This window comes from Bos indicus, chromosome 10, assembly GCF_029378745.1.
Source record: "Bos indicus isolate NIAB-ARS_2022 breed Sahiwal x Tharparkar chromosome 10, NIAB-ARS_B.indTharparkar_mat_pri_1.0, whole genome shotgun sequence".
Classification (NCBI taxonomy): Eukaryota; Metazoa; Chordata; class Mammalia; order Artiodactyla; family Bovidae; genus Bos; species Bos indicus.
In genome coordinates this window covers 50,949,430-50,972,313 of record NC_091769.1, presented here as the reverse complement: position 1 = coordinate 50,972,313, position 22,884 = coordinate 50,949,430, and the positions used below count along the sequence as shown (strand labels likewise).

At 44.4% G+C, this 22,884-nt stretch overlaps 1 protein-coding gene across 1 annotated transcript in view; it reads right to left on the bottom strand.

The window, feature by feature from the left end:
* Positions 1-22,884, bottom strand: part of MYO1E (myosin IE) — a 220,890-nt gene that overhangs the window by 20,235 nt on the left and 177,771 nt on the right. Inside the window, exons 19-25 of the mRNA XM_019968752.2 lie at positions 20,730-20,874; positions 16,616-16,730; positions 16,238-16,407; positions 14,710-14,855; positions 5,969-6,115; positions 4,243-4,400; positions 2,105-2,197 (exon numbers count right to left, since the gene is read on the bottom strand). Of these exons, the coding sequence (XP_019824311.1) occupies positions 2,105-2,197; positions 4,243-4,400; positions 5,969-6,115; positions 14,710-14,855; positions 16,238-16,407; positions 16,616-16,730; positions 20,730-20,874 (974 nt within the window). The remainder of the gene's footprint in view (positions 1-2,104; positions 2,198-4,242; positions 4,401-5,968; positions 6,116-14,709; positions 14,856-16,237; positions 16,408-16,615; positions 16,731-20,729; positions 20,875-22,884) is intronic.

The following is a 22,884-nucleotide window of genomic DNA, read 5'->3' as shown; positions in this document are numbered from 1 at the left end:
GAACAAGGCTCCCCAAGGCACACCCACCACAAAACCTCTTCCATCCCAATTAAGAGAACAACTCTTCGGTACCGTGGGATGACACTTAGTTTATAGCCTGCCGCTGATAGCTACTTGACCTTGAGCAAGACACTTGATCTTTCAGAATGTCAGTTCAGTTCAGTTGCTCAGTTGTGTCCGCCTCTTTGCGATCCCATGAATCGCAGCATGCCAGGCTTCCCTGTCCATCACCAACTCCCGGAGTCCACCCAAACCCATGTCCATCGAGTCAGTGATGCCATCCAACCATCTCATCCTCTGTCATTCCCTTCTCCTCCTGCCCTCAATCTTTCCCAGCATCAGGGTCTTTTCAAATGAGTCAGCTCTTCATACCAGGTGGCCAAAGTATTGGAGTTTCAGCTTCAGCATCAGTCCTTCCAATGAATATTCAGGACTGATCTCCTTTAGGATGGACTGTCAATTTCTTCATTAAAGAAACAAGGAGCTTGGTGAGACCCCACTTGCTGCCCAAGTCACCAAGGACAGCCAAGGGCATCCAGAGTGGGACATATTCTAGGGCCATGACACTCAAGGAAGGTCCCACAGATGGGCTGCTCTGTGCCACCCATGAACTAGCTACCCTTGTAAGTTCAGAAATTAAGAGCCAGCATTTAGAAATGTTCACAGACATATATCATGTCTGCTGAATCTAAAGAAATTTTGGCTTGTATTTTGATTGCTTTTAAAATCCTAGTAGTTTTTATTATATCTTACAAAAGTATAGTTTGTGATGGGTTAAAAATTAAGGGAAAAAAACAACACAAAAAACGAAACCAAAGCTAAAAAAACCCCCTAGCCTTTTATCCTTCACCACAGAAAGTATAAGTACTGACATAAGGGACTTGGGTCTAATTGCCTCATTTTATTGATGAAGAAACTGTCATGTACAGAGGTTGGGGGCTGTGCTCAAGGTCAGGTAGTTGGTCTGAGGCGACTCGGGCCAGTGTAGTTGAGGCAAATGAACTTTCCAGGTGGTCTGGCCAAGGTTTTGCATGAGTGGCTGGAGCATAAGTAGTAACACAATACTACATGGTTCTCTTAGGTTCTTTTGTGCTTGGATTTTCTTTAAGAATAAAGGCAGAGAGGAGGAAAGACAGCCGGGCCAGGCAGGATGGGGACTCCAAGAGAGATGAGAATTGGCTTCTCACTGATAGGCACCATTGTCCATACTTAAGCACGCCACTATGCGATTCCAGGGCAGGAGACTAAAGAAATGCTTCCTACTGCTTATTTTGGGTGCTGCTACAAATAGATTGCCTTGTCTGGCATGATCTGAGTCAAGCGTGGTCCAAAGATGACCCTTTTAAGACCTACAACCCTAAACTTATGAACATCAAACTTTCTGGAGGCAGTTTCTTATTAACAGAATTGTGAGGGATGGAAAAACACTTGTGAATTTAGAGAGCACACTTCCAGTACTAAACAGATTTTAAAGGGCAAAACCTCTTACATTTATTTGGGTTTGGATTTTGACTTGCATGCTATATGTTTATCAGTTAAACAATGAGAAAAATGTAACATAAGAGCTAAAAATTTTTTGGTATCAATTTTGCAATTCTCTCAGATATTACTTTACTTTTTGGAGCCAACCTCCTAGATCCTATTTGACTAAGAATAAAGACTTTCTGTTTCTTCATTCAGCTGTTAACTGATGCAAAGCATTGTCAACGTTTGGCTGGAGCTGGGTAGTGATGGTGGGGTTATACCTGCAAACTCCAGTTTCCATTAAGGAAGCATTCTACGTCTTAAGAACTGATGACATTCTGGTTGCCATGGGCAGTGAACTCTTCTTCCTATTACTGATGTAGGAAGCCTTTCCTAAGGAAGTAATTCTTTCAGGTAATGAAATGCAAATCGCTAACTTAGCTACAGTGTGGTCTCACTGGTTCATACACAAGTCTCGTGAATTTTAGGGTCACAGATAGGGCCATCATGTTGGGAGGAGGACATCTGACACTGAAACGGCTCATGGCTGGCTACTATGTTGTCATCTGTTGGCTAATGCGTTTCTTCCTCGATGCATTTTACTCATCTGGGTCTCGCCTACAGCGCATGCTAGGCTCACCTGGTGGCAGAGGGGCAGCTCTCATCGGGTAGTTGGCATTGTGAGTCCTGCTGGAATAATCTCTGCTTTGAATCGTATTCCTTCGGGTAGGACCTGAAATAAGCCAGCAAGATAAGGTTCAGATCAGTGCTATTGGCTGGTTTTTATGGCTCCTGATGAATTTTTGCTGGTGGAAAACTTTTGAGAAGTTTGGAAGGCAGGTCTCCATGGGATCTATAGGAGACTGGTTGCAGGGTAGACAGGCTATGTGAGGGGCATGTTGTCTTGGCAGCAACTGGACGGGAGGGGCCGGAGGACACATTGACAGAGGGAGAGATTTGAAATGTCTGAGACAATGGCTTTACAAAGAATTATTAATAAGCATACAAAGGGGTTTCTACTGTTGTTGACTTTGCGAAGAGACAGATGGGTCCAGTGAATGTTCGCACTCATGTTCTGGCCACAGAGCACAGAAGCTGAGGCTGTGTTAGCTGCATACCATGGTCCCTGGAGTGGACACCGCAGCTCCCCTACCTCTGCTGTCGTCCAGAGCCTTCCTTACCAGAGTTTGTGCTCTATAGTCTTTGAAGGAAACACAGAGATGCTGAAGGGGAGAAGCAGACTGGCACCCTTGACACAGATGTGCAAGCATCAGAAAACAAGCAGTGCTAAATGGAGCCCTGTGGGGCTAGAATGAGGCCCGGGGAGGCGGGGCGACTGGGGGCCAGACATCTGAAGAGACGATGTGTTGGAAAGAACAACAGTCAATAGGGTCTCGAGTGGGACATTAAGGAGAGGACGATTAAGCCAGCTGGAACAGGGCTGCAGAGGAAACTCCTAGTAAAGAGAAGAGCAGGAAGTGGCAAGGGATGAACAGCACAAAGCAGAGGAGCTGGGTATCAGGTCCTGGGGTGAGGAGGGGAGGCCAGGTGTGGGGGTCCCCCTTCCTGCCCTCCCTGTCTCATGGAGATACGCTAAAACACCGTATTATCAATGGCTCACTTCGAGGCCCACAGAGCAGTGCTCTGACTCATCCTGCTGGTTATCCATAGCGCTCCTTAGCCCGGCCCTGTGCCCTGGGGTCTGAGCCAGTGGACTGCTAGGCTTCTGCATTCCAGTCGGGTTTGGCCGTTGGGGAAGCACTGGCAGGAGACTGGAGTGCCAGAGGGGACAGGAGTTGGGGTACTTTTTTTCCCCCCCAAATTTAAGTATTTAATTTACATTATTGTGTTAGTTTCCGATGTACAGCAAAGTGATTCTGAGACATGTTCTTTTTTAGATTTCTGGAATCTCCTCTACCTACATCCTTAGGGTAATAGTAGCATCTTGGTCTTCTCTGCCCGAGCCCCAACCCTGTTTCCTTCATCCGGCCCACGTCTCTGTAAAGAGTCCTTTTATGTAAAAGTCTCTTCAAAAATCCCACCTAAATGTGCTGTCTTCTGCAAGTACTCACTGATACTCAGACGTACACCATTTTCTGAGTGGCTACTTTTCTGTGCTGTATTAGTGAGTTATACAGTGCATACCACTGGAGACAGAAGCCATAAAGGCCCATTTTATACTTGGCATACTCTTCACTGATCATACATGTGGACTGTATTCTGTAACGGTGGCATCTAAGAAAAAGAAGCCTAGGCCAGTAAAAGGAGTCAAACTACAGAGTGTGAGTTCGTGCGTTTGTGTCTCCTAATGAAACACTTTAAAGTGAGGAGGGAGAGATTAAACGTGACGCACTGTAAGAGTGAGCCCTTGTAAGGAGTTGGTAAGTGTGGTCAGCTGCTTTAACACAAAGGACGAAGTCTGTACTGTTGACAAGACTGGACTGGAAAGGGCTGGGAACGTAAAGCCAACAAACAGATTTGTTTTAAACATAATTAATACTGTAACGCCAGCAATACTACACGTAACTACTAAATGATTCAGAAAAGTTTAACCTGCCCATTTGCCCTGATGTTGGTTTAGTCTGAAACATTTCAATCAGAAGAAAACCCCAACCACAGGAAGCAGTCAAGGCACTAGTTCTTTGGCCCACAGATCTGTGCAGTGTTATGAGCATTTAGTGGGAAAAGAGTTTAGCTTGGAGAGAGGGTGAGCAGGGGCCAGGCAGGGAGCCCAGCAGCCCAGCAGCGGCCCCGCCCGTGGGGCCCGTGCACACTTACGGGAGTTTCTGGGCAGCCCGGGTCCGATGCTGACCTGCAGCACTTTGTTGCTGGGCTTGAGGATGGCCAGGTCGCCAAAGCCTTGGTGGAACTGCACTTGCCGGGAGCCCCCTGCACTCCAGGGACCCCAGTTCTCCTTTTTCAACTTGATTTCAAGCCTGTGACAAGCGTATATATTGGAATTAACAAAGGAAAGGAGAGAAGCAGGGAGAAAGTGGTATTCACAGACCCCAGCCTGGAGTTGCTTTGTAAAAACAAGACAAGACCGGATCACGGGAACCAGTCTGGGGCCCAGTGGACGGGCACGGCACAGGCTGAGCCACCAACCAGAGGGAGCATTTGGGGGCCCAGTCCCTGGGAGGTAAGAGCTGGTAAGGGAGGTGCCCCAGTGTTGGAGCATGTCAAGTGGAGACAGGTGGGGACAGAAGGAAAGGCCACCCTCCAGGCCACACCTGCGGTGCTGCCTCACCGTGTCCTCTCTGATTGCCCAGGTCTGTGTGTGAGGAGGACTGAGAGATGCCAGGCAGAGAGCTCAGTCTCCTTTGCACAGAATGAGGCTAGTATTTTTAAGTTTTTTTTTTTTTTTAATTATTTTTTAAACTGTTTTTTTGTACTGGGGTAACTCAGCCATACATATACATGTATCCATTCTTCCCTAGACTCCCGTCCCATCTAGGCTGAGAATGTGGCTACTATTTAATTAAGTTCTATTCCTTCACCTTCACCCCCACCCCAGGGAGGAAAAGACACTAGCAACCAATATCCAAATAAAAGGGAAGTTTACTCATAAATGCAAAACTCCCCAGCCAATTTTTTTTAATTTCCTATGTTGCCCATATGCCTACATAATGCAATTCCATATTCTGCTTTTTAACCTTGTATTTTTATTTTGTAAGACAGAAAAACCATAATTGCCAGTAGCTGCCTATTCTTTTGAGCAGCTTGGCTTATACATATTCTTACTTTTTTTGAGTTACTCCCTTATCACAAATTCTCAGACAAAAATAATTGCCCCTGGTACTCATGGCCAAATTGTTGTTTGAAAAAGCTGTAATGACTTCATTCTACTTCTAGTGTCTATTTTACTTCAACCACAGCAGCATGAGTTATGCTAAGTCCCCCACTCCTGGAACGAAGGCTTTACTTTGGCCCCTTGCTTGCTAGCAGGAAGAGTGGAGGGTATCCTCGTTTCATAGATGGGGAAATTGAAGAAGAACAAAAAGCCAAATAAATCACTTGGCAAACATGAGCCTAGAAGTTCAACAGTCTGCCAGTGTCTGGTACATGAGACGATGTTATTAAAGTAAATGAAGGTGAGCCCGGACATAAGACATTGGCCGTCCACAGCCCCCAGTCTCCAAATGCCACACCAGCCAGCTGTATCATGCACTCATCTTGGGGACTTAAGCCCCAATCACTTTCTTCTGCTTCAGCCTTACACTACTTCTACCTGCTCTGCAAAATAAAATATTCCTTCACCGGTAAGATATAAAAATCTGCCTTTCTTGGCCTCACGTTGGTGACCTTTGCCCAAGGGATAAAATATACCAGTCAATGAAGTCATCTCACAGAAATGCAAAAGTAACCTTCCCGAAGTCCATGGCAACCACCCTGACTGTCCTCTGCAGGCCCTAGAGCTCCTTAGAGCCACCCAAGCCAGTCAGACCCCACCCCTACTCTGCAGTGGACCCCAGCAGTGAGATCAAGGCCCCAGACCCCAACTTACGTGTTGCTAAATTTCAGAGGTAGTTGCTTCTGGGTTTTTTCCTCGTAACGCTTTGCTAAGAGGCTCAAGAACTCAGTTTTGAAGACAGATTCAAGCAAACTGTCATATTCTTGCTCATGAAGAATAAAAAGGTCATCCTGCATAGTACTGCAAAGAGATTGTAAAGACTCAATGAAAGTTGCAGTTTTGTTGATTCCATGATTTTTTTTCACCCTTTTTTTAATCCTGTAAGATAGCACTAAATTTCTACCATCTTCCTCTGCTACTGAAAATCTTTAAAATAGAACACAACAATGAAGTACAAAAATAAAATCCCTAATATATGCTTTTAAAAGAGGTTTATAGTCTACCAACAGCATGATCAAAATATTCTCACATGACTTTTAAAATCAGGAAATTAAGGACAATTTAGTCTGTATTTTAAAAAAATCCATTTTCAAATTCAACTTCTATGTTCTTAAAATCATAAAAATCCAGAATGTTATGAATGTGGTAAAAAAGGGACAATTCCCCATAAGTCCCAAGTCAGCAGAATTTAGGATATGGTTGCAGCTACTGTAATACATCCTAACTTGAAGAACCATAAGCTCCGTTATCAAAAGAGAAGCCAAAGTCCTACGCTTCATAGGCATGAGTTGGGAGCCTTCAGGTATTCGGTGCTCTGCTAATACTGCCTGCCAGATGCATAAACAGATCAAACTGCAGAGAAATGAGAGACAGGTGTATACACAGCAAGTATAGTCCCTACCTTCAGGGTGGGTCAGGGAAAGGACATGCCTTTGTGGGAGTTCCTTGTTTGGACAGGGTAGGGCTGATGGGGAAAATTCATACCCACAGTGGATGTTAGGAGCTGCAGGAAGAATGGAAGAGAGAGGCTGAGGGGCAAAGCCAGTTCCGGGGAATATATTTAGTGGTAAGGGGACTGATTAGATAGTTCCTCTCCAGGCCCAGCCAGAGTTTGTGGAAATCAGAACACATATACACTTGAGAATTTTCCTTCTTTAGTTGCTAGATGTATTGCTCAATTGCTCAGCTGAAAGAGGCCACCACCCCCAAGGCTTCATTATATACAACCCTACCATTACCTCCTAGCAACACTGTCATACATCTAAGACAAGCCCGCTAAGAATGATGTCTCGTTAGGGACAGTGTTTTTCCAGGTACTAAAAACAAAATAAGTGAACTCACTTCAGTAAACTGACCACAGAGATTAAATTTTAATCTCTCCAAGTGCAGGAAATACCAATGACATGGTTCTATCAGTAACACAGGAGCTGTTCCTGTGTCCTGCACAGGGGGCCCCAGGACCAGGGCACCAGTAGGCTTATTGTGCTGTGACATGACCAGACAGTGAGGCAAGTATAGAGGACTGGGGTGTAAAGAATCTCTGAGAGTGGGGAGCCTTCTTCCATGGGGTCTGATCCAACTAAACAGCAACTGGGCTTCCCTGGTGGCTCCGAAGGTAAAGAATCTGCCTGCAATGTGGGAGACCTGGATTCGATCCCTGGTTGGAAAGATCCCCTGGAGGAGGGCATGGCAACTTACTTCAGTGTTCTTGCCTGGAAAATCCCAAGGACAGAGGAGCATGGCGGGCAACAGTCCATGGGGTCGCAAAGAGTCGGACACAACTGACTGACTAAGCTTACAAAACAGCAACTCCTGTGGTCTCTCTGTTCAGTCACAGGAATATGACAAGGTGGGGATGGGCAGTCCATGGGACCAGAAGTCTTTCTTGAGTAGAGAGAGCCTTTGTGGATGATCCTGGGCTTGTTAGGACCTTCTCTCTCTGTTCCAAGGCAGGGAGCTGATGACTTGTACCTTATCAAGCCAGTAGCTACAGCCACAGCTCCTCACTCTAAAACCTCAGCCCCTCAGTCTTTCTACAGGAGAAAAAATGTATAAGGTAGGACCACAATACAGTTGGATTGCAAAGGCACAGTATGACAGCACTCATAACTACAGGGAGGAATGGAGTAGACGAGCAGCAAGATACCCTCACCAGGGAAGAGGAGCCTGGCCCTTCACATCCTGCTTACCGAAGACCAGTAGACCAAACAGCTCTTCCTGGATGTGAAGTCAGAACACTTTACAGGCATGTTGGGACACATAATGGCCATTTGGGTGCAGCATGTGGTCATTACTATTACCTCAAAGTGTTTCCAAATTTAAGAAAAAGCAATTCAGGGCCAACATGACAGTTCTACAGTGCCTGGGAGCCAGGCGTCTACTCCTCCTCCTTACAGCTATGATCAGAAAGTCATACAAGTCATTTCTGCTTGCACCTCATTGGCCAGCATATGTCACATGGTCACACCTAGCTTCAGGGAGCCTGGGAAATGTAGTCCTTGGTTGGGCTGTCAGCTATTATCATGTAAAGGAGAGAATGGGTATTACAGGCCAGCTTAGAGTTTCCACTCCACCTCCTTGTTCACAGATTTACCCAACTTTGGAGCTGGAATCTTTTCTGAGAACAGTATACCTCAGAAGGTGCGGCCACAGCACGTCTATCATCTTCCTGTTTCTAGGTAGATGAAAACTCTGGAATTGTTTTAATTACTTCAACGACAGCAATTCCAAACTCCAAAAGGCACTTGTGTAAAAAGCTGCTCAAAACAACTCTCCCAAGTCATTTGGAATTAATGAAATAAAGTCCCAGCATCCTAGCACAGGGCTACGAAGACCTCTGTGTCAGGAAGGAGAGTGTACAGAGGGGGAAGAGGGGAAGAGGCGCCGATTTTTGGTGTATGGGGTGGAGTGAAACTCCCATTTCAGCTGCTGGATTCATGTCTGGGCATGTCCATTTGCCTGGCTGGCCTTTAGGCGGGACAGTGATTATTCGACTGGATTATTAAAGGAGTCCAACACAAGAAACCTTGAGTGATTTAATGTGTGCAGACTATTAGGAGTTTCATGATCATTAAGAAATAAAGCCAGCAGGGCAAAACATCAAGGTCAATTATCAGCATGAGTCTGGAAATGAGAAGAGACTGTTTGGACATTAGGACTTCAACCATCAAATTCAAGAGCTCCTCCCTTTGGTGACCGGAGTCAGAAAATCAGGAAATTCTCTTCACCCAAGCCAGAGCTTCAGCTCATTCCCCTTGCCTCAGCCCAGGTTCCTAGGTCTGAAAACAAAGCTTTTACACCTTGTTTTTTTTTTCCCTAAAATACCAGACTTATTTTTGGACTTCACCTCCGTCTTCTTCACATGCTCAAGCTGCAATTCCTTACAGATGTTTGACGTAGGAGCCTATGTTGAAAGAAGCTTAACTAGTCCCTGGTTTGGCTCTTGATTGGTTCTTTATCCTGTTTTTGTGGCTTATTGTTGTACTGCTGACCACACTAGAAATGCTTGGTTTACTCCCTTAACCAAATCTTCTTCATAAAAATGTTAGTTACAAAACCCTGGGTAAAGTTTTAAAGGAGTTTTTTCTTTTTTTTTCTTAAGTTGAAAAGGCAATTTCAGCTAGGATGGCCCCTGCTTTTATTTAAAGTCTCAAAAAGAAATGTTTCCTGCTTACGAAATAGATGCTCCTTTAAAAACATTTTTATTTATTTATTTAGGCTGTGCTGAGGCTGAGCTGCAGCACTCAGGCTTTCTCTAGCTGCAGCATGCAGGGGCTTCTCTTGTTGTGGCAAATGGTCTTATTTGCATGTGGGATCTTAGTTCCTTGACCAGGGATCAAACCCGAGTTGCTTGCCTTACAAGGCAGATTTTTAACCCTAGACTACCAGGGAAGTCCCCAGTGCTCCTTTCAGTAAACTGAGAACTACAAAGGTAAAAATTAAAAGCAGAAGAAGACAAGCCTTATCCAGAACTCTACCACCCAGAGATACCAGTAGCACCAGTTTGGGAGCCTACTTAATTTCTCTGAGAAATGTAGATACATTTGGTGTCAGGCCTCCTGGGAAGAGCTTCACCCAACCACAGGGGAAAGGCTCAGTCCCATTTTTGTGTCCCAGGAATATCCTGGAAACCAATCTCTCGACACTTGTAAGCTGTGTGCCCCATGTTTACCCAGGGCATGCTCCTCCTTCCAGAATGCCCTGAGGCAGGGACTGTTTCTCACCCACTGCAAATCCAGAGTTGGATACAAGGTTGGTGGTCAGTCCAAAAATGAAGAAAACTTCCAGGTTTCCAGAGCTCAAAATCCATAGGAAGTCAAGATTTCAGGAAAGCATCAGATCAGCGGAGCAGATCCCAAGTGAAGGAGGCTGTTCTTATTGCCAGAGGGTTAGGACAATTAGGCAACGAACCATTTTTAGGCAAGAATGTCATGCCCAGGAGTGCTGGGGCCTGTCTAAAGACCACTCCTTCTAGGCTGACTTTCCTAGGATGTACAAGTGCTGGAAATCTACTGACCCACGCAGGCAGCCCCGAGGCTTTTGATCTTAGGCCTCTGGGGGTCAGCTACAGGAAAGAGAGGACTACTAGAAGCTTCATCAGAGAGAGCTCCATATAGGAGATTTTGTTTCAAACCTCATCAGCTACAACAGGAAGGCAAAGAATACAGGCCATTGTACCTCCTGACCACTCTTCCAGCAAATTGAGTTTTTCAGATAAGAGCGAGACGAGGTCAGTTCCTCGATGGCTCAGCAGGAAAAGAATCCGCCTGCAATGCAGGAGAAACAGGAGACTCAGGTTTGATCCCTGGGGTGGGCAGAGGCCCTGAAGGAGGGCATGGCAACCTCCTCCAGTATTCTTGCCTGAAGAATCCCATGGACTGAGGAGCCTGGCAGGCTACAGTCCAAAAGGTTGCAGAGTTGGATACTAAGCAGCTAAGCACACACACACAGGTCAGTTCGGAATTTGGACAAGAAGCAGCTCTCGAAGGAGCCTTCAGAAATGATGCTTGGCCTTCTATCAGCAGTCCCCCCAAAGCCTTGGAAATATGCCCCAAAGGCATCAGACATCAGGAGTGTGTCACCTCCTGATATTCTCACCATGTCTCCATGAAGGCAGAAATGCAGGTTGTCAGGGTTCGGCCTTTTATTAGATAGGGAGTTTTCCTTTCCCTGTGAGTGACTGTTGTCATCACAGCTCTCCGAGCTATTGGGCCTAATCTATTTTTTTTTCTTGTAAGTTACAAAAAGTTTTTTAAAAATTTCAATTATAATTCAATTAGATATATTTCAGTACACTTATAAAAGGTAGAGACTTCTAAAAATATGATGTCTATTAAAGTATTAGGAAACACTTTTTATTATGGAAAATTTCAAGTATATCAAAAAGTAGAGAAGCAGAATGAACCACCACATGTCAGGAGGTTTCAACAATGATCAATCCACAGACAGTCAAATTCATCTGCAGTCTCATTCCCCCCACTTCCACACACCAGCTAGGTTATTTTACAGCAGAGTATAATCATATTTTATCATTAAACATTTCAGTGTCTATCTCTAAAAGATAAAGTCTTCTTAAATATAAATAACCACAATATCATTATCACACCTACAGGAATAAACAGTAAATCCTTCATATAAAATATTTGCCACGTTCCCTGGTGGCTCTGACAGTAAAGAAGTCGCCTGCAATGCAGGAGAACTGAGTTCAATCCCTGGGTCAGGAAGATCCTCTAGAGAAGGGAATGACAACCCACTCCAGTATTCTTGCCTGCAGAATTCCATGGACAGAGGAGCCTGGCAGGCTACAGTCCATGGTCACAAAGAGTTGGACACAACTGAGCAACGAACATTCATAACACACTTGTAAAATATTTAGTTATTTTACATTTCCCCAAATTGTCCTGTATATTTTCTTGTATGGTTGGTTGGTTGGTTTGAATAGGCAGCTGTGAGCCAATTTGGCCTCCCCAGTAGTTATAAGAGTTAGGGATGGGCTGAAAGATCAGGTTTGTAGGACACTTGGTAGTCTGAATTAGAAGAAGCCATTAGGTGTTCATTCTAGCCAACAGTCAAGAAGTAAGTCCCATAAAGTCTTCAAAACACACATTACAACTCTCTTCCCAAAGTGCAAGACAACTGTTCACATTTTTCTCTATACTAATACTGAAATATATTGAGAATACACGTGTACACACATCCACACAGATACGTTCTCCTGGTACCACAATCGATTTCTCCTCTATGTTTGATTCTGCACACTCTATCTGACTGCACTTCTAACTTGGTTTAGATTACTAGCCTATCCCAATGGCTGAAAGAAATGAGGCAATGGTTATTAATCCTGGCAAACTGGGGCTCAGTGACTGTCACACACAGAAATAACACCTTTAAATGACTCGGGCTCTTTTTCCCTCCTAGAGTCAGAACAAATTTCAGGCTAAGTACCTCATTTTATTACACCCTCCAATAAGGAAAGGCCACAAGGAAGCAAACGTCCAGACCGTGAATACTAAAAAGAAAGTGGAAAAAGAATCTGATCTTAAACTGTGAGACACTATATCCCTAGAGGCTGTGAAAAAAGAAAAAGAGAGAGGGAAAAAACTTGAGTGTGAATATCCCACACCTTGGTAAGCCTCAGAGACTTGATCAACAAGACACTGAGTGTCAAAGTGCTAGATACGCATGTAGATATACAACGATCAAGCGCTGCTTAAGGCCTCTGAGGGCTGCAGACACACTCAGGCAGTAGTAACAGGAAGAACAACACTCACTCTCAGAGTAGTGAGCGCGTGTGTCCCAGAGCTGTGACTCCTGGGCTTTCAACTGTCAAGTGTGCCCAGCACAGTTTAGCTCACTCAACTTAGCCCAGGTATAAGCCCTTGTTCCCATGCAAGATAAAAAAAGAAGCTTCCACTTGCATTCCTGGGACCAGCAAGGGCAGTCTTGGGGCCCAGTAACCAGGAGAGTGTGGTCAGCAGGCTGTGGCCTGGTCAGCGAGCTGAATGATCAGAAAGACCTTTGGGAAACTGGACAGTGCCTAGAGTGTGTCTGTGAAATCCATGGCACTGAGAATCACCTGAGGTGTGGCTGCAAAGAGCTGCTGGTGAACATATCTGCTTACCAGTTCTACAGCATCTTGAACTGAAGTGTTTTAAACACTTAACGTCACTGCCCTGCCTGGCTCTTTATCAGGAAAATTGGGAACAGACAAAATCAGAAACCACAGTGACACAGGCAAGAACAGACACAACTTAAAATCTGCTTTGGATGATGGCACTGGAGCCAGGCTTTTCTAGCCTGGTAAAGCAGTTTTGTGCACAAAAACTCTGCTTTTGCCTAAGAGCAGCGATTTTGTCTTGTGTGTGGAATAAGAGTGTAGAGGAGTCCTAATTCCAAGAAGACATATCTGCAGGTTCTGGTTAATACAATGGCAGCCTGAAGCTTCCCCTGGCAGAAGTTGAGGCATCCTCAGAAGGGCCCCAGGGCATGACTCAAGGAGGAAGCCTCAAAGGGGCCTTTCTTCCTCTTTTCTTCGCCTTCTGTAGCCTGAGGATTTCCTCTCATCACAGGGAGGATTTGGGGAAGTCTCAGCATATGCAGGTCCTTGCCATTTTGTCCTTTACTGTGCCCATCTTTGTATGAAATGTTCCCTTGGTATTTCAAATGTTCTTAAAGAGATCTCTAGTCTTTCCCATTCTACTGTTTTCTGCTATTTCTTTGCATTATTCTCTTAAGAAGGCTTTCTTATCTCTCTTTGCTATTCTCTGAAACTCTGCATTAAGTTATTCAGTTTGGTGTATCTTTCCCTTTGTTCTTTGCCTTTTGTTTCTTTTCTTTTCTCAGCTATTTGTAAGGCCCCCTCAGACAACCAGTCAGCCTTCTTGCAATAAAGGACAGAAATGGTATGGACCTAATAGAAGCAGAAGAGATCAAGAAAAGGTAGCAAGGATACACAGAAGAACTCTACAAAAAAGTTCTTAATGACCCAGATAACCATGATGGTGTGGACATCCTGGAGTGTGAAGTCAAGTGGGCCTTAGGAAGATTACTACAAACAAAGCTAGTGAAAGTGATGGAATTCCAGCTGAGCTATTTCAAATCCTAAAAGATGATGCTGTGAAAGGGCTGCACTCATTATGCCAGCAAATTTGGAAAACTCAGCAGTGGCCACAGGACTGGAAAAGGTCCTTCATTCCAATTCCAAAGAAAGGCAATGCCAAAGAATGTTCAAATTACCATACAATTGCACTCATTTCATAAACCAGAGTGCTGATGGGAAGAGCAAGGGTGCCTACCTGTGAACCTGGAGTTGAAGGGAGCATTTGGCAATGACCCCAGGGTTACAGATTATGGAGACCAATTTGTATTCCCCTCACCCCCGGGGGAATGAACAGGCAGAGGGGCCTCAAGAAGTCCAAAGAAACTTCCTATCTAGGACAATCCAAGGTCACAGCAAGCTAAAAGCAGCATTGATGACCTAGTGGCCACCTCTGCTCAGGCTTTTCCTGGTGAAATGGGTTAGGTCTTGATCAGGGGCAAGGTGGGCTTGGGGGCAGGACTCAAGAATGTTGACCCCCCCTTCAATATCAGCAATTATGCCCTTTTTGTTTCACAGACTACATTTTTTTCCCCTCAGATTTTATGGGAGCAAAGGATCTGAGTATCCCTTGACTAGAGGAGCAGACCAGAAGGTAACTTTTTCTTGTGATTGTAGTACTCCTTGAGACCCAAGAAGATCAGCTCTTCTTAGGGAAGAAGAGAAAACTGGGTTCTCTTCATTGTCATTTTTACAACTGGGGAGTCTGACGGTGCCTCTCTCCAGGCGGTGTTTGGAATAGCAGATGGCAGCGTCGTGCAGAGGTGGGGCTCCCCTGTCCCCACCCTTGGCCACTTACCTGAGGGACACAGACAGGATCCTCTCCATCTCGATCCTCCGCTTCAGTACTTCCTTCACCAGGCCTTTGTCTGGACCCTGTTTGACCTTTTCTCGTCCAATCAAGTATAAGCATTTTGGAGTCAGAAGCAAGTCTCGCTTTACGCTCTGTAAGGACAGGTGTTTTAGAAAGTGTCAGAGTGACAGTAGTCTACACACAGGGCCTTGGTGACCAGGTGAAAGGAAGCCGCTTTAGGCAGTGAACTTTCACTACGATCGTATGCTGATTCCCTTTATCATCTAAGTCTTTCGAGAGCAAAAGAACATGTTGCTTATGATTGTTAGGTTGACATATACAAAACTGCTGATACTTGACTCTCTTTAACTTATAAAAATGTTAGACTGATATGGATCCACCCAAGGGATCAGGGCAAACCAACATGCAGGATTACCCTACCAATGATCTGCTCCAGGATGTTTCTCATACAGGGATCCCTCAAGGGACCCTGCATATGTAATTTTTGTGAGTCCATTAAGTTTTTACTTTTTAAAAGTGATACATTTTCATTTCAATGGTAATCCTTAAAAATCTAATATAAATGTACTGTGTTATATCCAAACAATACTGAGAGACTTAACATTCATGTTTGCATTCAAACCTGCCACCAGAGCAGCTAGCACCATATTCAGTTTGTAAGGAGTGATTTGGTTTTGGCAAAACAACATCATCCTTCTTCCGAAATTAATATCGTTCTTTCTGTATTTTTTCCCTGACCAAAAATCAAACAAGAAATAACTCACATAAAAAGCTCTTAATGGCCCATAATGTATTATGGCTTCAGATTTCACTATTAGGGTCAAAATTTTATTAGGCAAAAGAAAAAAGACAATGTCTAAAGAAAGAGGTTAAAAAAAAAATCAGCTGTCCTCCAGTGGCTCTGTCAAAGCCCCGCATAGTCATTTGCCCAGGGAAAATGGATAAGAACACTTCACTTTATATTCTCAATCTTTTGATCCAATGAGTCTACTACTAACAATTTACTCTAAAAGCATAAGTACACAAATGCACAAAGCCATGTGAAAGAATGCTTACAGTATCCTTTTATTTACGATAGTTAAAAAAAAAAAAGTCATGAGAAGAGATTAATAAAAAACTGGCTCAAAATAATAGTGAAGCAACTGTTGAATGGGATATTATGCAGCTAAACAAAACAATTTATACTGACATATCTATTAATATAGAAAGTTCTCCCTGGTGTATTTTAGGAGAAAACCAACACAGAACACAAACCAGCATGTAAGGTAGATTTCAGTTTTATAAAACTAAATATACAAATGTATGTCTGCATAAAAACGTTCTAAAGGATGCACACAAAATGTGATTGTTTCTGGGTATAGGTGGCTATTTTTCTCTTGGCCTGTCTGCATTTTCTACATTTATCTACAATGGACATGTTCTGTTTTGGTAATCCCAAAAGCAAAATGATGAGTTATTTTTAAAACTAAGGAATCCGTTTGGTGACTCCCAGGGGTGGGCAGTCAGCACGTACCTTGAACCTCCTGTCATACTTGGTCACTGTGTCTGCAAAATCGATCTTCTCCCTCTTGCCCACAAACTGCTGGAGTTCCGGGTGCTCCTCCATCCCAATGTAGTCCCCAATGAAGTTCCTGTTAATACTGTTTCTCCGTCTCTCCTTCTTGTTCAACAGAAGGTTGGAGGCTGCAGTTCCCAAAAGGGCAGAGAAGGGAGAAGGATCAGTCCCCGACAAGGAGGAAAATGCTCCGTGTGGAAAGACACAGAGGGACTCTAAATGAATGCAAGGCTGCAATGCACAGTCTGTGCAAAGTACAATGAACTTGTACCTTCATCTAAGCTCAAAAATATCCCTGAGATTTGGTAAATGAATGAAATAAAATGACTATAATACCCTCTTCTCTCATTTGGACATATTTCTTCCGGGCCACGAATTTCCTCCATGATTTCTGTATCACTCGCGCATACCCATCGTACTTTCGCTCCCTCATTTCTTCTAGAAGAAAGAGCTGTGAATAGAAAGAAGACAAGTGTGAGTCAGTTCACAGGACCTGAACATTACTTTCTTGAATATTTCAAGGACACTCAGTTTAGTCAAGGACACAATGGGAAGCAGCTTCTCAGACTCCTAAACAAAGATGAAAAAAAGGTGTTGCTTATGGTCACTATAACTTTTATATATAAATATACAGAGACAAGATATTTATACATACTTTAAAATTTTGTTTAAAAATTAATTCCTTTTTGGCTGCACTGGGCCTTTGTCGTTGCAGGCAGGCTTTCTCTGGGTGTGTTGAGCGGGGCTACTCTTTGGTGCGGTACACATGCTTCTCGTGCTGCCTTCTCCTATTATGGAACATGGGCTCTAGGCACACAGGGCCAGTGGTTGTGGCACATGGGCTTAGCTGCTCCAGAGCATGTGGGATCTCCCTGGATCAGGGATCAAACCCACATCCGCTGCACTGGCAGGTGGATTCTCATCCACTGTACCACCACAGAAGTCCTTATATACATTCTTTTATTAAAAAACATAGTGGAAAATAGCTGGATCTGAGTGTATCCAGTTGGACCTTAATGATAGTGTCTGCTCTACCTTGTTCCAAACCTCTGTAAGAATCAAATGAGTGATTCAACACACACCCATTTATTTCCCACCTTGATCCAAAGAGGATATTAAGTGGCTAGATCAAATGAGCTTACGGAGGCAGCTTTTAGTGCTGCATATAGCCTCTTACTAGAATTTGCCAGCTTTTGCAGAAAACTCATGCTGCTGTGGAAAGAGGGCTGCCCAACTTTTGGTTCCATTAAAGTACAGACTTCCTGCCTCACAGAAATCTACAGGGAGCCATTGGGCAGAGGACAATAACCAGTGATTGGAGCTGGACTTATGATGTGTTAATAAGGACTTGGATTCACCAGGAGGGGCTGAGACTGATTTGGTTAAAGGCTCATATCAGACACTGGCAGGTCTTGAGACTCAGGTCATCTTAATGATGAATACTGTTGTACACCACTCACCAAAGCTCCAGAGTGACGAAGATGACAGCAAACAGCTGTAATGAACTGAGTACCCACAATGGATCGGGAATCATTCTAGATGCTTTACACACATTACTTCATTCAACCACTCAACAACTACATGTACCACTTATTTGCATTATCTCCAACTTAAAGAGAAGAACATCAGTACTAAGATTGGGTGGAGCTGGAAAGTGAACCGAGGTCTTTCAGGTTCTGCCAGGCTCCTCCTCACTTGGACATAGAATCTGCATCTAATCAACTCGTAAACTGGTGGGAAACTCTCATTCACCTAGGAAGTAGTTTACATGACTCTCTAGGAATAAAAAACAGACCAATAAAAACCCAAAGTAATGATGATGGATGTCACTGTAAAAACATTCCAAAACTAAACAGGCAAATTTGGTTTAAAGGCAGCTGGGCTTGATTTGTTGTCTCAGTTTATCTGGGTTTGTACCCTGGAGCGAGTGATCTCTCCTCCTGACATTCAACTTCTGCTTCTCACAGCTCCACCTCAAACTCAACATATCAAGAGAGGGGCACTTCATTCCACAGTCCTCAGTGCCGTATACAATAAACAAAGGTGCATATTTTAAGAACAAAAGATTTTTTCAACAATTGGACAGAATGTTTAAAAATCTGAGCCCAGCAGTTGCCTGGAAGATTATCCATTGGTGTTTTCTTATCTTCTGTGTTGGGTTTCTGAGTAAGTCTTGTTTTCTTCTTCTTTCCCAGGACTATTTTAAGAGCATCATAGAAAATATTCTTGTGACTCAGAAAGGATGAAGAGTCAACCAATTCCCAACTTCCTATAGACCAGTTCAAAGATGAGCTGGTTTTTAGGTTCTTTCCAAAAGCCATAGGGGTTAGAAATCAGGGAGGTTCAAGAAGAAAAAGAGAGAGAGGGAGAAGAAGAGAAAAGCAAAAAGCATGGACACATGTAACAAAACCAAACTCTCTGATGCCTAATGTAGGTTCTCAAAGCAAATGGGTTATTTTGTAAATTCAGCACATTTAGTATAAAAGTTAAAGCAAAATCACAGGGTAGATTTTTAAAAATCTTTTTTTTTTGGCCATGTCTTTCTTGTGGCATGCAGGATCTTAGTTCCCCAACCAGGGATGGAACCCATGCCCCCCGCAGTGGAAGTGTGGAGTCTTAACCAATGGACTGCCAGGGAAGTCCCTAAAAACCAGTTTTGTAAAAGTGTTTGCAATGTCAGGGCTAGATGTGGATGGATGAGTAATGCAGGGAGGGGACAGAGTAGTAATGATGGCTGTGTGTGTGTGTCTGTGTGTGTGTGAAAAAATGGGGGAGAGGAAGAGTCAAGTGAAGGTAAAAATGCAGCTGGGAGGAAAACAAGGAAAAGAAAAGCCAAAAATAAATCTTGATTTGAAAGTAAAATCTCAAAGCTCAACTGAATCAGAAAAAAAAAAAAAAGCACGAAAAACATCGAGGCTGTTTCTGTGAAAATTCAGTAAGTCGAAAAAGTAAAAACAGAGGAGAGGGTATAAAACAGAAGAGTTCTCCATTGTACCGATAAATCACTCCAGCCTGTTTTAGAAAGAACAGGAACTGTTCTGTGGGTTGCTTAATGGTGTATGACACAACATTTTCGTTTTATATTTGGAAATGAAATTGCTGTGAAGCTACAAATATCTCAAAGTGGAAAATGCTACCACAAACTTATCATACAGGTTCTATCGATGTGTGCCACTTACTTATTTAACAGCCTTTAAAGTCATTCAGTTACGACCATTAGCATTTCTGATCTCAGGCTGATCCTGGGAGGCAGGCAGAACAGCAGTGATGGGGCCCCTTCTAGTGGAGAAAACGCATGGCAGGACCAGAATCTGCCTAGAGTCAAGGGCTTCCATTACGACCAACACTGCAGGTTCTCTTGGCGATATGGTGACTACTTTTGCCAAATTCACCACCAACTCTTTTTTTTTTTTTTTGGCTACACCACATGGCATGCAGGATCTTAGTTCCCCAACCAGGGATCGAAACTGTGCCCCTCTGCAGTGGAAGCAAAGAGCCCTAACGACTGAACCACCAGGGAAGTCTGTCTCCATAGACTCTTGAAAATAGCCTTGTGATTATTACAGGAACCTCAAGAAATGGTGATACCCACCCCCGGTTAGTTCCAGCAGTTTCTCCAGCTTAAAAATTGTCTTCATTTTTAAGCTGGAATTGTCTTCATTCCACAGCCCCAGAGCTATGGGGGAGAAGGACTGAGGGGCTGTGTTGGGTTCCTGCCCAAACTGAGAACGTCCTGTGAACAATCATTCAACTCAGGGTGACCATGTGCTCCTCAGGAAAGATTAAGAAGTTCCACTCAATTAATCTGTGGAGGTCTGATAAGTTTGTAAATTGTAAAACCTATGTGTTTTGAGTTCCTTACTGGTAAATATCCTTTAAGATTGGAGATTCCTCCTTCTATCTATTGGTCTTCTCAAAGTCCTTTCTGGGCTTCCTCATGGTCTTCAAGGCACAGTCCTGGGAATTCTCACTCCCAGGCTCTGCTCCACCTTTATGGGACATGATTTGTTTGGTGTCACCCAGGTGAGGATGTAGGTTAACCCAAGCCTCCTTTCTGGGCAAAGAAGTATCTATTAGCTGGGATACTACTGGACACTAAAAATAACTATTGGGCACCTCCTCTGAGCCACTTTCTCATGAAGCTCTGAGTACACAAAGGCTCACAAAACAGACCCTGACCTCAAGGCAATGACCACCTAGAATGGGAGAGAGACAATAAGTACGAAAAGAAAAGCTCTTGTGAGGATGGTTTTGTATCCAAGCTGAGGACTCTGAAGGTGCTAGGGTGTGGGGCATGAACCACACATAGACTCGGAGCAGCAGAAAGCCTTCTTTGAGGAACTGACATTTAAGACAGGAACCACAGATTGAAGTAAAGAAGCCAGCCTCGCTGTGGGGAGGGGGCTGAGAGGGGGGCCACAGGGAGAGGCGTGGCCTGGAGAAAACTCACAGATTCGGGGGCTTTGATGAACACTTTGCTCTTCCCTAGCTGGAACTGGTCACTGTCCATGTTGACGGACTGCAGCAAGTGCAGGACGCCTTGTTTCTCGTCCCCCTTCCACGAGGGCCAGGTGGCTTTGGTCAGGATGGCATACCTGTGAGGAAAACAGGGAGAGAAGGATCAGGCTGGGCCTGGACGCCCCCCAAAGGCACCTGGTGCTGCTGGAGTCCTAGCCATCCCCTTGCCTCCCTTCGGAGGCTCAGGCGTAGACCTTGACAACTGCAAAAACCCACTGGGTCTGGTATGCCCATTTCAGAGCCGCCACCTACTCTTTCCTTCTCCAACCGTTTCCATGCTAACGCCCTGGAGAGAATCTGCTTTTCCTTTCTACCACTGTTTAAAAATAGCATCGCTGAAGGTCACCAACGACACTCTTCTGGCAAAATCAAATGGTCTTTTCTCAACACTGATTTCCCCTGATTTCTTGGGAGCACTTCACAGTCAACGTGAAGAGTTTTTATGAAGCTCCCCATAAGCAGCTGTTATGATTACGACGGATCAGCTTTCATCTGTGGCATTTTCTGCATCTTGAGTCAGGAGGCCCTGGTGATTGGTCCTCAGCTTTCTCCAGTCTCATCTCTGCTCTCCTCTGGCTCACCCCGCTCCTGGGAGGATGGCCTCCTCTTCCTGCACACATTCCCTCTTCAGAGCCTTCGCCCATGCTATTCTCTCTGGCAGATGTGCTGGTCTCCAAACCCCTCAGAGGGCTGGCTCCTACCCAGGGGCCGGGGGTGTAGCGGGGAGGGTCCTCCCCTTCAACAACGCTTCCACAGAAACCTTTTTGGACAACCCACGCAAAAACTGTCCCCTTTGCTATTTTCTCTCATAGAAAATAATATTTTGCCTTCAGAGTATATATCAATTCGTAACGATAGTCATGTCTGTACCTATTTGGGTAATTTATGCCACCCCCATGGGGATGGGAGCTCCACGAGGGGGCGTCATATCTATGGGGCTCACCCCGCACATCTGGCACCTGATACAATGCCAGGAACACGGCAGGAAAGAGGAACCTGTTGTAACTAAAGGGTGTTCTCTGCATCAGGTGCTGTTCTTGGTGCAGGAGATTCCTTTATCTCTATAGCAACCTCAGTCAGCTGGTCTTCCCATTGTGCAAAACAGGAAAGACAGGAAAATAGAGAACTACCCAGGGCTACTCGGCTAGCAGATGCCAGAGCTGGGATTTGAACCCCAAGCTGTTTCTTTCATCACGGCAGTACATACAAGACATGGATTAGTATACATGTAAACTTTCCTTTACAGATGATACAATCTACTACATATGTCTATGTTAGAAACATCATAATTATGTAAGTGAAAGTTTTTCAGTCTTGTCCGACTCTTTGTGACCCCATGGACTATACAGTCCATGGACTTCTCCAGGCAAGAATACTGGAGTGGGTAGCTTTTCCCTTCTCCAGCAGATCTTCCCGACCCAGGAATTGAACCGGGGTCTCCTGCATTGTAGGTGGATTCTTTACCAACTGAGCTATGAGGGAAGCCCAATTATATAAGAGGCTAACCTAATAGGGGAGAGAGAAGCATATTACAGAATGTCAAATACAAAAGGTACCAAAGACTTGAGGTGGAAGGAAGGGAGAGAAGGATGGCGGGAAGGAGGGGAAATTAGAGGAGAGTATGGGTGAGAAATTGGAGGGTGTGTTCTATGTGCAGGCACATCTAGAAGATAAGCAATGAATGGGCCCAGGCCTCTAAAGAAGCCCCCCTCCTCCTCTGTTCCCAGAAGCTTCTACAAGGAGTAGATTCACTAATGGCATCAAAGGGAGAAGGGAACCTTGACAAGGAGAGTGGCCCTGCCTTCAGGATCCTGGGCTCTCTAAGGGGACACAACCAGGTACATCACACACTTAGAACCAGCTGGTCAGGACTAAGGTGATTCTAGGGACTCTCTCTGCTCCTCCTAAATATCCACATTCTGCCTGATAATATAAATTCCCTCGAGAAGCAATCCTCCTATTAGTGAATCCTCCCATTCCCTAATTAGAGATAAAAAGCTTAAAAGTGAAAATGTCTACCTGAAGCCACATATTAGCATGAATACTTTTCATACGTGGCATAATAAAGTCGGCTACACCAATTAACG